Source organism: Musa acuminata, chromosome BXJ3-10 (assembly GCF_036884655.1).
Source record: "Musa acuminata AAA Group cultivar baxijiao chromosome BXJ3-10, Cavendish_Baxijiao_AAA, whole genome shotgun sequence".
Lineage (NCBI taxonomy): Eukaryota > Viridiplantae > Streptophyta > Magnoliopsida > Zingiberales > Musaceae > Musa > Musa acuminata.
In genome coordinates this window covers 29,507,657-29,522,525 of record NC_088358.1, presented here as the reverse complement: position 1 = coordinate 29,522,525, position 14,869 = coordinate 29,507,657, and the positions used below count along the sequence as shown (strand labels likewise).

General features: G+C 35.4%; 2 protein-coding genes across 3 annotated transcripts; both read right to left on the bottom strand.

Annotated features, from left to right (window-relative positions):
• Positions 1-933: 933 nt before the first annotated feature.
• On the bottom strand, positions 934-2,994 carry LOC135650437 (uncharacterized). Its single transcript, XM_065169765.1, has 3 exons — positions 2,792-2,994; positions 2,624-2,703; positions 934-2,018 (listed from the first exon to the last, which is right to left on the bottom strand). The coding sequence occupies exons 1-3, from the start codon at positions 2,842-2,844 to the stop codon at positions 1,228-1,230; spliced, it is 924 nt and encodes a 307-aa protein (XP_065025837.1). The 5' UTR covers positions 2,845-2,994; the 3' UTR covers positions 934-1,227.
• Positions 2,995-3,304: 310 nt separating this feature from the next.
• Positions 3,305-14,850, bottom strand: LOC135651141 (uncharacterized). Of its 2 annotated transcripts, XM_065170981.1 has the most exons (14): positions 14,714-14,850; positions 14,230-14,626; positions 12,504-12,586; positions 10,508-10,565; positions 9,844-9,903; positions 9,099-9,228; positions 7,661-7,887; positions 6,511-6,603; positions 6,366-6,437; positions 5,794-5,826; positions 4,620-4,760; positions 4,201-4,257; positions 3,829-3,915; positions 3,305-3,742 (listed from the first exon to the last, which is right to left on the bottom strand). In XM_065170981.1, the coding sequence occupies exons 2-14, from the start codon at positions 14,323-14,325 to the stop codon at positions 3,704-3,706; spliced, it is 1,176 nt and encodes a 391-aa protein (XP_065027053.1). In that variant the 5' UTR covers positions 14,326-14,626; positions 14,714-14,850; the 3' UTR covers positions 3,305-3,703. The 2 variants fall into 2 exon arrangements, with proteins under 2 accessions (XP_065027053.1, XP_065027054.1); XM_065170982.1 differs by lacking the exons at positions 12,504-12,586; positions 14,230-14,626; positions 14,714-14,850 and adding an exon at positions 11,533-11,615.
• Positions 14,851-14,869: the final 19 nt, after the last annotated feature.

The window sequence follows — 14,869 nt, the reverse complement described above, 5'->3', positions numbered from 1 at the left end:
TGTCATTAAGTTCATTAGTACTAAAACAAAGATAATACCACAGTTTAATTATAATGTCATAATCATGATATATATATATATATATAATAACACATTAATCATAAATATAAATATTTATGATTAAAGTAAGTGATTATGTGTAATAAATAAGGCCCATCGCGGTTTTAATTCTTTTCACCGGAGGTGAGACTAAGAAATCGAAATTCGAAGGATTTAGACGTCAAAAAATATTTTTTGAGCATTTGTATCAACTGTTGTGTATGCGGTAACCTCACATTCGATGGTCACACTATTATCAGGAAGTTCGTGACGGATTTAAATGGCACAACGCATAGCTTATCGTCTTCGAAAATGGAAATGGGAGAATAGAGATGGTTCTGGCGAGTATCGTCTGCGATCCCCGCGCCTTTGCTCGATCCGATTCTTACACGATCATCCTTGGGTTATTGGTGAGTATTATTATTCTCTGCGATTTCTCCTCTGCTCGGCTCGATTTGATTCTCGTAAGCACATCCTTGGCTTTGGTATTTTCTTCCTAGTGTGAAGCTGCGTCCGCGAGATGCTTGTTCTTCTTGGATGATCCGGCGGTAAATGGGCTTGGTGATGGTTTTCCTTCCGATTCATTTCCATCTCACGGTAATTTCTATTCTCTTGCGGTTGGAATTCGAACACACGATTAAGTCATCGATTGCAATAAGTGCTTATGTAATGTGAATTTGAAGATCAAATCCGATCTACCCTTGTTAGGAAGACTACCAGAAAGAATTGGCAAAGAAGTAGGAAAACTGTTGATTGTTTCTCAGGACTTTTTAAGTAACTTGATCCTTGATGAAATCTTAAATAAGTGCTCAGGACTTGAGCATCATTCCAATACATTAATTAATACCTTGTGGTATTGAGAGATACAATAGTTAGAAGAAAACACACACCATAGGAAATAATCCTACTTCATATCCCACTTCACTTCACATCAATAGGGTTTAATAGAAATAAAAGTAACAGGAGATCATTCGATCAACCATTAATGCACATATGTTTGTCCATTGAAATTTTACATGGCATTCATTCTACACTGACATGCTGCCAAAGAAAGGAGAAAGACGACTTCTAAAAGTGTGTCAAGCCTTCTCAATTCATGCATATAGTGTTTTTTCATCTCATGAGCAGAAATCATGCCTGAAAGTTCCCTCCACTCCTCGATCAAAATAAATAGAGAATTACCTCTTGTTAACGCCTTTCGTTTTTCCTCCTCCTCGCTTGAGCTTTTTGCCACTTCTTTCGAGGGACAAATTTGCTTTTTGGCTTTAGTTTCAACTCGGGCGAAAATTTGAAATTTGGATCTCTCATGCGCGCTTGTATATCCTTGAAGAATTGCATATTTAGCTTCTTAGGCCCGCCTTCTCGAAGCTCTGCATACTCTGGCCCTGAAACGATGTTTTCGAAAGCTCCAATCAGGATATCGATATCACTCATCACCTCCCAGACATTTATGTACCGCCCGTCTGGCCCTTTCTTTAACTTCTTCAGTGCATTTTCCACAGCAAGCTTTCTCGCTTGCTTTCCTGGGGACAACTCTGGGGGTTCCTTTTCGGCTTTCAACAGCTCCGAAATGGTCCTGTACTTGGGTGTCTCCTCAAACTCAAACAATTTGTCTATGTGTTTATCACTACGTTCATTCGAGTGTGACTCAGTAGGAATATCATCATCGTCGTCATCCTCACTGCCACTCCACAGGGCAACCTCTTCGTCACTTTCCGAACACAAACTTCTCAGCTCATCGCTCTCATCACCATCGATGAGGTCGGAGTTCTCCTTTGCCTGCTTCCTTATCTTCTTAATTGCCCTTTCCAAATTTCTGCTGTCCTTCTCATTATCTTCTTCATCATCCTCGCTCGCAGTCCATAAACAGTCATCCTCATCCATCTCTTCTGCCCAAGCTTTTCTGAATTCTTCATCGCCAGGCCTTCTATTACCGAACAAGTTATAATGTGTTCGCTCACGAGCGTAGGATCGTGATACTGGAGAACCAATAAGAATAAGGCTTAATAAAAACACAAAATAACACATAGAAGGAATGACATCTCACAGTGTGATACGTTCTCAACGAGTGAAATTTCCTCTAAAATAACATTGAGCTTGAAGCAGTTACCACTTTCAAGATAACTAATTTCACATAAACAAGCAGTAGAAAACTAAAAAGAAGTCGGTAAACTCTTCTTGATCATGACTGCCTGGATAGCTAAACCAAGTAAACATATTGGAATCCCCCAGTTTCTAATTCCAAACCACTACTACTGTTGTTCAGTTCATTCAACTTTTATAAGATTGCAGTCTGAGATGAGGCTAAACCAATCATCGATATCTCATAAAGTTTGACGATTCTTTTTTTCTCTCGAAGGATTTATATTCCATACCTTTGCTGTCGTCACTCTGTGTGGAGGACACAGAGGCATATCATCGAACACAAAGTTGTCATCGGTAGAAACGAATGATGCCAAAAAGACTTACAACTATTTTAGGTTTAAGCCAATCAAAAGGTAGTTTCTTGGAATAGGAAGCATCGATCATCGCACGTAAAACTCCGATCATAAATGCTTCATGACAACAAGAGGAGAGAACGGACCTTGTAGGATAGGATTAAGATGTCCTGCACTGGTTCTTCCGCCACGGTGCACGCTTGCTAGACCGGGCGAAAATTCAGGCCTGGAATCGAGACCCAAAGAAAGCGAGTTAAGGAAAGACGACTAGACGACCGTAAGCAGGGCAAAATGGAACCGTAAGCAGCGGTAACCTATGCGACAATGGAAATCGAACGAAACGTAGACGAGCCAACAGCCGCGCCATCACAGTTTCTGAAGGGGGAGGTCCGATACATATTGTCTCTCGTGCCCTGCCACGCGGATCGTTTTAAGAATGGCGATGCACATTATTTTCAGAATATATAGACAAATTTTTTTTTAAGAATATATATATATATATATATATATATCACCAAAGCTCAACAGATGATGGCTGCTGACCCAACGTATGGAGCCGCTTAGAGGTCATTGGAAATTGGAATAGAGTTTCCGAGTCCGAGGTGCCTTCACATCTCTCAAGAGTCGGTTGGCATTGGAACGGAAGAACGCGGCTGTCACATTTCATTAGTTTGTTGTTCGCATTAAGAAAAAAAAAGATTAATGATGAACCAAGCAGACTTCCCTCTTCCCTAGCAAAACATCAACACCGCAAACTCAATAACTTATACCATCCAGAATTTTTTACACTAACTTCTTGATTCAATCACACGAAAAAAGACCGGCAGTTCATTGTGATTTGGAAGCATGACTTTTTTTTATCTGAAAAGAAATACAAACGATCTTCATCGACCTTCTTGATCTGAAAGTTTGTTACATCACAAAGACCTGTTTACCTAAGTTAGATGCGATTGCCGTGAAACCACATTGTAGAACACAAGAGAAACCATGGTGGCTGCTAAATCCGAAATGGACGAAACAACGTTCCCCTCACTGAACAAAATTTTTGAGAATATGGAATTCATATGGGACAACAATCTTTTTCAGAAGTTGGCAGTTAACGATACTGGTGGCCGTAAGCCAGAATTAATTTACCATGTCCAAAACAAACCATGGAGAAGAAATCCGTAAGTCAACACCCCACCACAACTGGATCCACCGTTTAATTTTACTGGGCAGCTTGGAGGTTAATTCACTTCTTCAGAAGGTACAATTACTGGAGAGAACTGCAAATGATAGCACAGACAGATCAACTTCCAGAGCTTTGAAGAGAAAGCTAAATCATGTTTAGTTAGTAATTAACAATATCAACCTCATCCCCTTCGTTGCAGATAACTTCCATCACATCTGCAAAATCCCACCCAAGTGCAGTCTCCAGCAGTCTCTTTAGTTTTCTCGTCTGCAAATAGCATTACCAGTTAACATGTTAATGAAGGTCTTTAGATAAAAGGAAAAGAAGAAGACCCAAAAAAAATCTCATAATCCATGCCCACTGTCATTCATAAAAAGCACATAAAAAACAAATACCATACACTGCCATTCACAAAAAGCACTGAACTTTGGTTTGCCCTAATATACCAAGTGATACACAATCTATATATAAGAATTAGAAAAGCAGTAATTTCCAAGAATAAAGATTACAGGATGCTGAATGAAAATTTTAAAAAGGTTTTAACATTCAAACCCATAACAGCAGGTCACCATCAACAACTGGGGACTCCAGCACCAATGGGAAGAAATCCTGAAAAATTCAAACATGATCAATAACTATGACACTGACCATTAATACTTAAAAATCGCTCACTAAAAGAACTAAACCAATTTAGACAAACCTTTTTATGAAATTCCATCTGGAAAAAGTTCAACTAGAAAAAAAAAAAAAAGCAAGATGACTAATGCTAAAATACAAAAACAACACACTTTGACAAGAATCTTGATCGATCATTAATCTCATTCTATGGCTCACATTTGCTTATCACACGCCAAGTAGTTCTTGATTTATTGGCAAAACAGTGATCTAGACCACACGTTAATAGGGGCGTGAAAGCTAAGGGTATTACACTAATAATGCCCATACATAGTTAACCAAATGATAGAGATTACCTTGCACAAACGGAACAAAAAGATGTCCTTTGAGAACCACACATCATCCAAGAAAAGGGATATTCCTTTGCCTGAATCATTCCCATGATTTTGTTTTTTATGAAAGCCATGCTTGAGTTGGGAGTAGAGGACTCTGATAAACTGCATGCGGTGCTATTGCAATCAGATATATGAGGAAAAAAAGGAAAATTCTTCGCTGCTAGTAATTACAAGCAACACATTATTGAAAAGAAACTCGTGTCCATATCACAGAAAAGTATAATGTTACCAAAGCTAAAGCTTGAATAAGAGTTTTTGCAACTATATGATGAACTAGAGTCAACACAAATCCTAGTTGATACTCCTTTGGCTATGTTACATATATATCCTCATCCATAATGAGGATATATCTGATTTCATAGTAAGGCTCTCCAGATGTTCCTTTTTTATTCTACCATCAGACAAGAAAGACATGCTGACAACTCAATATACAGGACACAGGACAAGCACCAGGAAGCATGGGCAAAATATCATTCTCATGTGACAGAAGAAGTTCCAATTTATAATTTTTTAATAATCAATAAAACCTTCAAATATATTAAAAAGCACATTTATGTACCTTTTAAAGAGATATTTCAATGTCAGTTGCATATAGACCTTACAATAACACATTTATCTTTCGATAGGTAAGGAGTCATATCCTTAGTTAAGAGTATTTTAAATTTTATTAACAGTTTCTATTAAAATATTTTTAGATTTTCATATACTTCTCATACTACTAATCGTAATCATTTCATTTCTTCTTACTACCGCATCTATAAGTCTTCTTATATCATTTTAAACGAAGTTCTCTTATTTTATTTTTATCGAAATGAATGAAAATATTTTTTTTCTTATCTTTACTAGTAAATTGAACAATATAAACTTTTTATAGCTGTCCAACTGCTGCTCAAGACTCATGTAGACCTTTAGTCCTAGTAATTAGATATTTAGGACTGCAGCCAAAATAGTACTACAATCATAGACCATAGACTTAATCCAAATTCTCCAACTGAAGATACCTGTGAATACTGTTATGCAATATGAAGGAAATAACTTACTATTTCATCTTTTGTTTCAAAATAGTGTTCTTAGATTGTCATTCAGGAGTAGATATTTTAAATACAGTTAATTGACCAATGTCTGTTGAAATTACCTTGGAGAATAGCTGAGTCCTTGTCCGAAGTGGCTGCAAGAAAGAGACAAGAATATCAAAGTCATATCACCGTTTAAGCATAATTCCACTCAAGCAACACAATTACATCACATGCAAGACAAACAAAATTGTTACTGCAAAAAAAAAAAAACATCTGTTATCTCATCCAAGGTTTGTAATACCGTCAAACAGAGGTGGTACATGCCATAACTACCCAGTATAGGGTCAGTGCCTCCCGGTACAAGAAGGTACACGATCTGTTTTTTTTTTTAAGTATTTTTAAGCTTTTTTTGAAACTCAATACATAACGGCACACTGGCACTCAGTACACTGGTAGAGGACCAGCACAGTACCAGTCATTTTTTTGAACAAAGATCAAAACAGGTGAGTCATTTAAAGACAGGAAAAAGGATAGGCAGTCAAACAAAGATCTAAACAGAATCATAAAATCATAAAAGCAAAGCAAAATTATTTAAGCTCCTTTCTTTTATGAAAAGTAACAAAAGAATCATTTAAGCAAGCAAGAGCTGTTTGTGTCTGTTTAACTAATACATGAATATTGCAGAACTCACAGCTTCTGTACAGCTTAAAAGAAGGCTAATTAATGATTTCCACTGTAGAAAGGCTTCAAGTGATTGCCCCATCTGCAAGATCCACAATTAATGAAAATACAAGGGCTATAAATTTACCAGGAAACACATGCCACCAGACACATACCATAAATGCAACAAAAGCAAATTGTAGTTCCCCCAAAAGTGAATCTTCTTCGCCTCCATAGTCTTTCATCAAGATTGCTTCCAGTAATTTTGTCTGAAGGAAAATGTATCTCATTAGTCAATGCATAAAAACTCTTTAGTAATGTGACCCTTTAGTACACAATCTAAATTAAAAATGTCATTAGTAAGCCTTTAACCCAGCCAGATAACATTCAAATAAACTTTAATATCTAAGGAACAACTCCATGGGTTGTAGGAAGGATTTAAGTCCACAAAATCAAAGAAATTAAAGTAGCAAATAAGCTACCAGAAGATAGATTAAATTATAAACATAAACTGCTGTATGGCTTCTTAACAGGCAAATATTGTATCACATTGAAGTGTCATACACAAATGCCATTGTTTCTGAACCATTGGTGTAATAAAATATAAGTTGGAGCAAAATTAGAATCATGGTGTTTACACACTAAATAGATATCATCATATTGTGCAACACTCCTAAATATTAGCACTATTTTGATACCAAAACAACTAAAATGCAACCCATCTATACACTCTCAATTTCCTAATTTTGTGCTGATACAAAGTTTAAATCAATAAGTTCATGTTGGAAAGCTTTATCACGAAAGTTATTGAATGTTAACTAATGTCCCACTTTCTATCAGACATTTCAATTTAAACTTTCTTTTTAAACCGATTCAACAGAGAAAATGTTTTAGCTTTATGCCGGTAATTTAACTTTGACCCGTTATTTTTCTTGAAGATACAAAATGGCAAGGATCCAATGATCTACAGTATCAAGGTATCTATTTTGGTTTGAACACAAACGGACAAGCTCACATTCCTAGGACAATCATGGATTAAAATATTGGAAGTTCCAAAGAAAACCTTGCATAGAAGTATCATTTTGAACTGAATAAAGAAAATCCATTTACAAAAAAAACACAAACACAAGAATCTTGACATTACACACTGAGTTCAGCAACCCTAAGCAAAATTACATTTTCTCTTTTCACCAAATTCTTGCCAAACAATCCAATTATGACATTTGTTTTTCGCTTATTCAGGTAGATATAAAGATCTATAAGGCCCAGTATGCAATATATTAATCCTTCTACTTTACCAAATGGGGTAAATGCAAAGATAATTACTTTGTCAAGGTTAATTGCTGTAAGTTCCTCTCCAGAAATGCCCTTATGCTTAACAGCATGGGGAATTGATGTGTAATAGCATCCACGCCTGTGAGATCCCTCTGCTTCAGAGTTTGAAAACTTACTGTCCTTTAGCTGTTCCATCAGACGTCTCTCCATAACAGAAATAGGAACCCTGTCGATCAATCCAGACTCGTAGGCTATCATAATATCTCCACCAATGGGCTCTGTTAATTCATCCATTCAATATGTAAAATATCTGGATATCAAGGTTATCCAAGAAAAACATTGAAGCAATCTTGCAGTGACAAAAGGCACAAATAATTCAGGGAATAACCAAAAGCCTAATAAAAAATAACAAAACAAAGAAGAGAGATAGAATACAACAGAATGCAAAGGGAATAACAAATGTAAGAACTTGAATGCACAGCAACTCAGAAACAACTTTCTGAAAGGATATCTTTCCTTTTGTGTGAAAATTGAACATTCAAATAATGTTATCACCAGCAAGCCTCTTTTGTTTGATAACAATACATAAATCATGAAGGTAATTATCAACTCTCTTCCAGTTTGTCCAATTACAGCAATTCCACTGAAGAAGTATAAAGAGTAGAGAATGGGATAAAGATCCCTGAATGCTTCTTAAAAGACCATATGGCACAATAACATCAAATAATTAAAAATCTTTAGCTACAATCAAGGTAGAGGTCAGAGATAAAATTGACCGATGAGTTACAACCAACTAGGACAATGACAAGTGAAAGAAAATCCTACCAATGCAAATGCACCATACAAAGACCAAAGAAGGTAACGTGCCTTTCACAGAAAATAGAATAGAGTGCCACTTATTGGAAGTTCAGGATTGGTAAATAGACTAAATAATAGTTTTCACCCTTAGTATCACAAGCAGTAGATAGATGCATCAAAGAAGATCACATCCATGAGCTACCCAGACTTGTACAGGAAATCTATACTTCAAGAATAAAACTCAAGATGAGTTATAAGACCAATAAACTAAAAACATCTAGCATGTCAAAAAACTATAAGCATATTTGATATCTCCAACATCTGCCTAAATTCCATAGAACATAGTCTTTCATGGTGCAAAAATTTTAAACGCAATGGTACATGGCTTCCATTAATATAAAAATTCTTCTTTGCACAAAATTTAATTTTGATATGGATGTGAAACCTAGTAGTTTATTTTCTGTGCAAAGAAATGAAGGTTGGCACAAAGAAAGTTTTTGTAAAAGAGATTGCAAATGATATGTCACCTTGTAACATATTAGACATTACCAACAAAAATAAGAAAACTATACATGATTCATGAGGATTTAAATAAAAGAATTATAAACAAACTCATTCCAACCTAATTATCCACAATTAAAGCCAATAAAACAACAGCATCCACAGCTAATATACAGTTTGTAAAACTTACCAATTCTCTCAATAATGTTCTGTGTAATGTAATTAGAAAGCTGCTTCCACTCTCCATGCCTGTCTAAAGCATAAGGCCCAAGGTGGGGATCGAATTCCAGACGTCTCACTGCTTCAGAGTACCTGCCTTCCTAAATAGAAGTCAAATTATAAGTGACAACTATCAAATTTCATTGTAAATACACTAATTCTACCATTGCATAAGAATGAAGAGTTTGACTTGGTAAAAGCTGCTTATCAATCCAAAATTTCAGTAAGTTCACATTGTTGGTCTTTGCAAAACAGTAATATGTTGACAAATATTTCCTGCCACAACAGATTATCACAGATATGTTCCAAATCAACTTGGCAAAAGATCTGAATGAATCCATGGCAACAAACTTCAGTAAGTTCAAATTGTTGGGACTACACAAAATACTAGTACATAAACCAGCTTCCTGCTAACAGATATTATGCAAGACATGTTCCAAACTTCAGACATCTAACTGTTACAACACACTGAACTATCAAATTACTGCAGCATCAGAATGGACAGAACAGCATATATGTTCAACATAAGCAAAGACAGAATTACCATACCTCACAAACACACATTTTAAAATTTCAGTCTTAAGTACACCACATTTTAGATAATACAAGCAAATTCACCTATATAATACTTTTAATTAGTTATAACACTCCAATCAATTAAGTGATATCTAAATTTTTGTAACTATCATATAAGACTTGTGATCATAAATGGCTACCTCATCTTCTGAAACTTTAATCAGCCGTTCCTCCTGATGATGCCACTTGCGCACAACTACCTGTCCGAAGCATAATAAGAACTTATAAATCCTATCAAGCACAAAAGCTATACTTCTAAAACAATTCAATAATTGATAGAACCACATGATTTAAATGCTATCTATATCGCTTTTTCCATTTAAAAAATATTACTTGCCACAATGATAACCAAGGTTGTAATTTGGTTTCTCAAAGTCAACAATGTTATTCTTGTGTATGCATATAAATTACAGCATGCATACACACAAACAAGATATGTAACAAGTTAACAGAGTCCTTGTGTGTCTGATACATGCTGCAGGAATGCAGTGAGAGATCCAAAATGGTAACCTTGAAAAATGAATTTCACGTTATGGGACTGTCATGTGCTACAAGTATCAAAATGTGAACACAATATTTTATCCAAAAAAACATTTTGATATTCTTGATCTGGTAAGAAAAGTGGCACATTCGAGAAAAAAACTCCAAAAAGCAATAAAAAAATTCACTAAATATCACCCTTGGTGAAAGATCTCAAATTCTAGATTTATACCTACTAGTTCACAAAGATATCTATGTATGATTTTGCAAAGTCATATCAACAGATACCAAGCAAACATAAAGAAATATTACATAGATGAATACCTCAGCAGGATGGGTCGTAAGGAAGAAGCCAACTGTCGGTGAAAATTCATTCCCCTCTCTGAAACAATCACAGTAAAGACAGTAAGACACCTAGCTTAAGTATCAGTTGAATCAAAATACTATGGCTTAACCTATACAGTTGCCAAAACTACAATAACAACACAGATACAAGAATTAAGCTATAATGACAAACAATCTTTCCATGCCAACTGGCATGTCGAATTGTGTGAATACAAAAGTCGACCAACTTTTGCCTATTTTGGCTGGCACGGTGGAAAGAACCAGCACAACACAGTTGGAACAACATATCAACATGCTTCTGTATCATGAAATAACAATCTCTAGGAATAAACATTACATGAGCTTTCACAGAAAGTCAAGTATGTTACACCAAGCTTAATGAAGGTTCAACCAAGAGCTCAGTGAGGGGCAATCTCAATTCGTAATCACAGAACTATGAATGACTGATCCAGACACTATACCGAATTGGATCCAAAACAGTCTGACCCTAGTCAAATCAATTTAACCTCTTAAACACATTATTTAAGTCTTTGAAGTATTGAATCCATATAGAAACCCTGCCTGCCTTATGCCTCCATGGTTTTGTCATGGCAGATGTGGAAATGTGTGAACCAGGAGAAGAGGAGACCAAAGAAAAGGTTGTAGGTTGGAGAGGAACAGAAGGCAAATATTTTTTACATTGTTGCAATGTCGTTCAAATTGTTTCTGTTTTATGGTACTGCCAACATGATGATTTGTCATCCACGCGAGTTGTATAGTTTTTTGTTTTAGTACTCCTTTCAAGTGAAGAACTACCTAAGGACTAGGACAAGACACACAACCTAAGGTTTGACATCTTGTAAGACCAAAAAACTCATATTATTCTAATTGCTGGAAAACACCAAAAATAGAATGTCCAAATGTGATTTGGCAAACTGCAAGATCAGAATGGATGTCTAATATTACAAAGACTATCCTCAAGAAAAGAGCAGTGGCAAGTGGCAACCAGCGCTGTTATGTCTCACCTCAACTGAAGGCAGTTATAAGATGCCAAAGAAAGGGCTTTCAATGTTCTAGATTCCGAAACCTGCATGTATGCATACATGGAAGAAGAGCCTTTGTTATTGATATAATGCTTGTATTATATGATTTAAGGTCAATGGTCACGTATAATTGCACTCACAATGATACTATTGTTTCAATTCAAAATTAATTTGATTTTAAATAAAAATTTCCCCTGTTTCCCACGGCACTGCACTGCCATGATCTTAATTGGTCTGTTAGTGCTTCATCTCTTTGTTCTCAGACAATCAGAGACTTCGACTAATCACCAAACATCTAAAAACCTTACATAGAGAAACTTGGTATTTCTAACACTATGAATACAAGCCAGTAGACTGAATGTCCAGTGTTTCAACAATAATAGAACCCTATAGCAAGTTTAACCATGTGGCACTCAGTAATTATTGCAACAATTGCAATCAAAAAATTTTCAGTCTCTCACCCATTAAGATTTACAGAATTACTACATGTATTATTCACTTGAATCCACTATTTGTTTTAATTTATCCTTAAAAGACCATCTCATCAGTCCTTAGGCATTAACAACTTCAAAAAATAGCAATATAACTTGCCATCAGAATGAGCTGTTATAATATTTGAAATTTTGAAATATGAAAATATATTAAGGCAACTCCCTGATTCCAGACATTGAGGTATAGTTGTCCTTTTGTTTGGATTTTGGAATCAGCTAAAGCAACAAGACAACATATAATTGCAAAATTCTTGTATATTTAATATTTTAAATATTTCTTAGGTAGGTTATGCTGATTGTTGATACTATGTCATATATCAACCAAATTAACAAACTCAAATTCAACATACAGTGAGAAAAGTTATTCCATATTATTATCATTATAGTTGCACATTGCAAAGAACTTCCATATCAAGTTAATCATATATGCATAAAAGAAGATGCTAGAAGATCACATCTTACTTGCTTGAGGGACTATAGTAAATGAAGTGTGTGCCCGGTGGGATCATCTTCATACCCTTAAACATCGGCCCCACAGAAAACATCTGGAAGAAATTACATCAAAGCTTAAAGATAGTTATGTCGACACAACAACAATATGCTGTAATGATCCAACTATTTGTGGGCAATGAATCTTTTTCTGCCATAGAATTCTATACAAGACAATACCCTTAGTTAGGCCAATAGCATTCAAATTGTTTTGTATAGTTTCTACTTTCTAACAATTCTTTTGAAATATCCTTCTCTCTCTTCTAACCTTGTTTAATCACAACATCTAATATGTCTTTTTAAAACATATTCTTAATAATCTTATTCTTCCTAATGCTATCATTTATTTAGCTATACCTAATTGTTTATGAATGAAATGAAGATTTTTGTTATCTATATTTCCAAGTAACTTCATACATTCACTTCAACTCATTTCAACTAATATTTTTTTGTACATATTTTTAATAAATTGCCCAATACTCAGATCCACTGAGTATTGTTGATCAAACAATTGTTTTATATATTTTTTCTAATCTAAGAGCATATGATGATCATACAAAAGTAACAAAACTCCAAATTCTCTTCTCCATTATATATATACACGTATATATACATATATATGCATATACATATATACATACATACATATGTATATATATATGTGTGTATATATATACACACACACACACAGGCTAAATTTATCATGCATTTTGATGTCACATTTTAGTTGCATTAGTACTAATTATTGTTGTTGGCATGTTTATGATATTAGACATCCGTCAAATTTGATAAATTTCCACATTAGCCATGAAATCTGTATATGAAATTGCTTCACAAATAGCTGTCACCTATGGCCTGGTTAAATTTCAAGTTTTGCAAAGACACCAAAGTAAAATTTCCAATTGTTGACACAGACATCAATGAACAAGTATTTTGCATTTAAAAGGTTAGTAAAACTCATGATGAATTAAATTTAGGATCTTGGTTGACATAGACAATTATAAAGTGTTTATTTTGTATAAAAAAGAATGGTTTGGACTCATTAGAATCTTAATTAATGATCTAAAACCTATTATGGTTGGATTTATTTTTTTCTTAAATTTTAATGATTACTATTATTATTTAGTGACTAAAAATATCCGTGAGAAATTTTTTATTTGATTTCATTATTGATTTTCTTAGAATAAAGGTAGGAATCTGAGTGCTACAAATAAATGCAAACAAATAAAATAGATGCACTCGTTGTGTATAAATGTTAATTTTAAATAACACAAAATTGATCTTATTGGGCCAATCATCCCACACGTAACGTACAAGCAGATAGAAACTTCTTTCATGCCTTTGAGATATGTGTGCTAAACCCCCAACAAGTGGAGATTACATCACAACAAAAGGGCAACAGACCACATGGTAAAATACTCGGATTTCTTGTTAACATAAATCATTATACAATGCAGTTTACGGCTAAAGTTTATTCGCAAGACGCGGGCATCAGTGCTTTCCATGACTCCAGAAACCCTACAGGCTATCTTATTTCTTCTCGTCATGAAGTTTATGCGAATATTCATATCCAGGCGTCGAAAGGAAAGAAGCTTCTTGGAAGAAAAGAGAAAGAGATCTTTCTAGGGTTCATGAAATAAAGAAACGTAAAGGAGGAATTGGTAGAAAGAAATGAGAATAGGGAACAGGAAGAGGAGACCTGGGTGTCGATGCCGAAGAGAGTGAACTGAGGGACGTCGAGGAGAAGAAGTGTCGCCCCTTTCTTCACGAGATCGAGAGCGGCTTCTTGATCCATCTCAAGCACCAGGCTGGAGAACGCCGCTTGGAGAAGACGAGGAGTAGAACGACCACTCGGTTGGGGTCGACGTTACGACCACGATCGGCGGTTGTTCTCGGAGGTTCAAGAATCAAGAATCAAGATGTCTGATCACGTGTCGAGCACGTGAAACAGAGAGGACGTTCTCTTCCCTTCTTTTTTTTTTCTTTTTTCTTTTACCTTAAAACCCTTACTTTAATTTAACAAAAATGCCCCAAATCCTTCTACGAGTCCTTCTCGGCACGCGACCGTCAGCTGCTCGGACCACGAGTCGCACCACCTGTCACCAGGGTTAAGACAACGTTGCTTTAAGATTCGTAATTCATGATTTCCATGTCCGAGGTCTGTTTGCATTGGGGAGTACCACCTTCGATGGAGAAGACGATGTGAACCTGTCAGAGTGGGGATTGATTACTCACGAGCACCAGGATAATGGACCTGTTAAAATGGGGATTATTCATCATTTGCCAAAAAATTAGAAATAAAAAAAATGCAGCATCACAAGCAAGCTTCTCTTAGCATT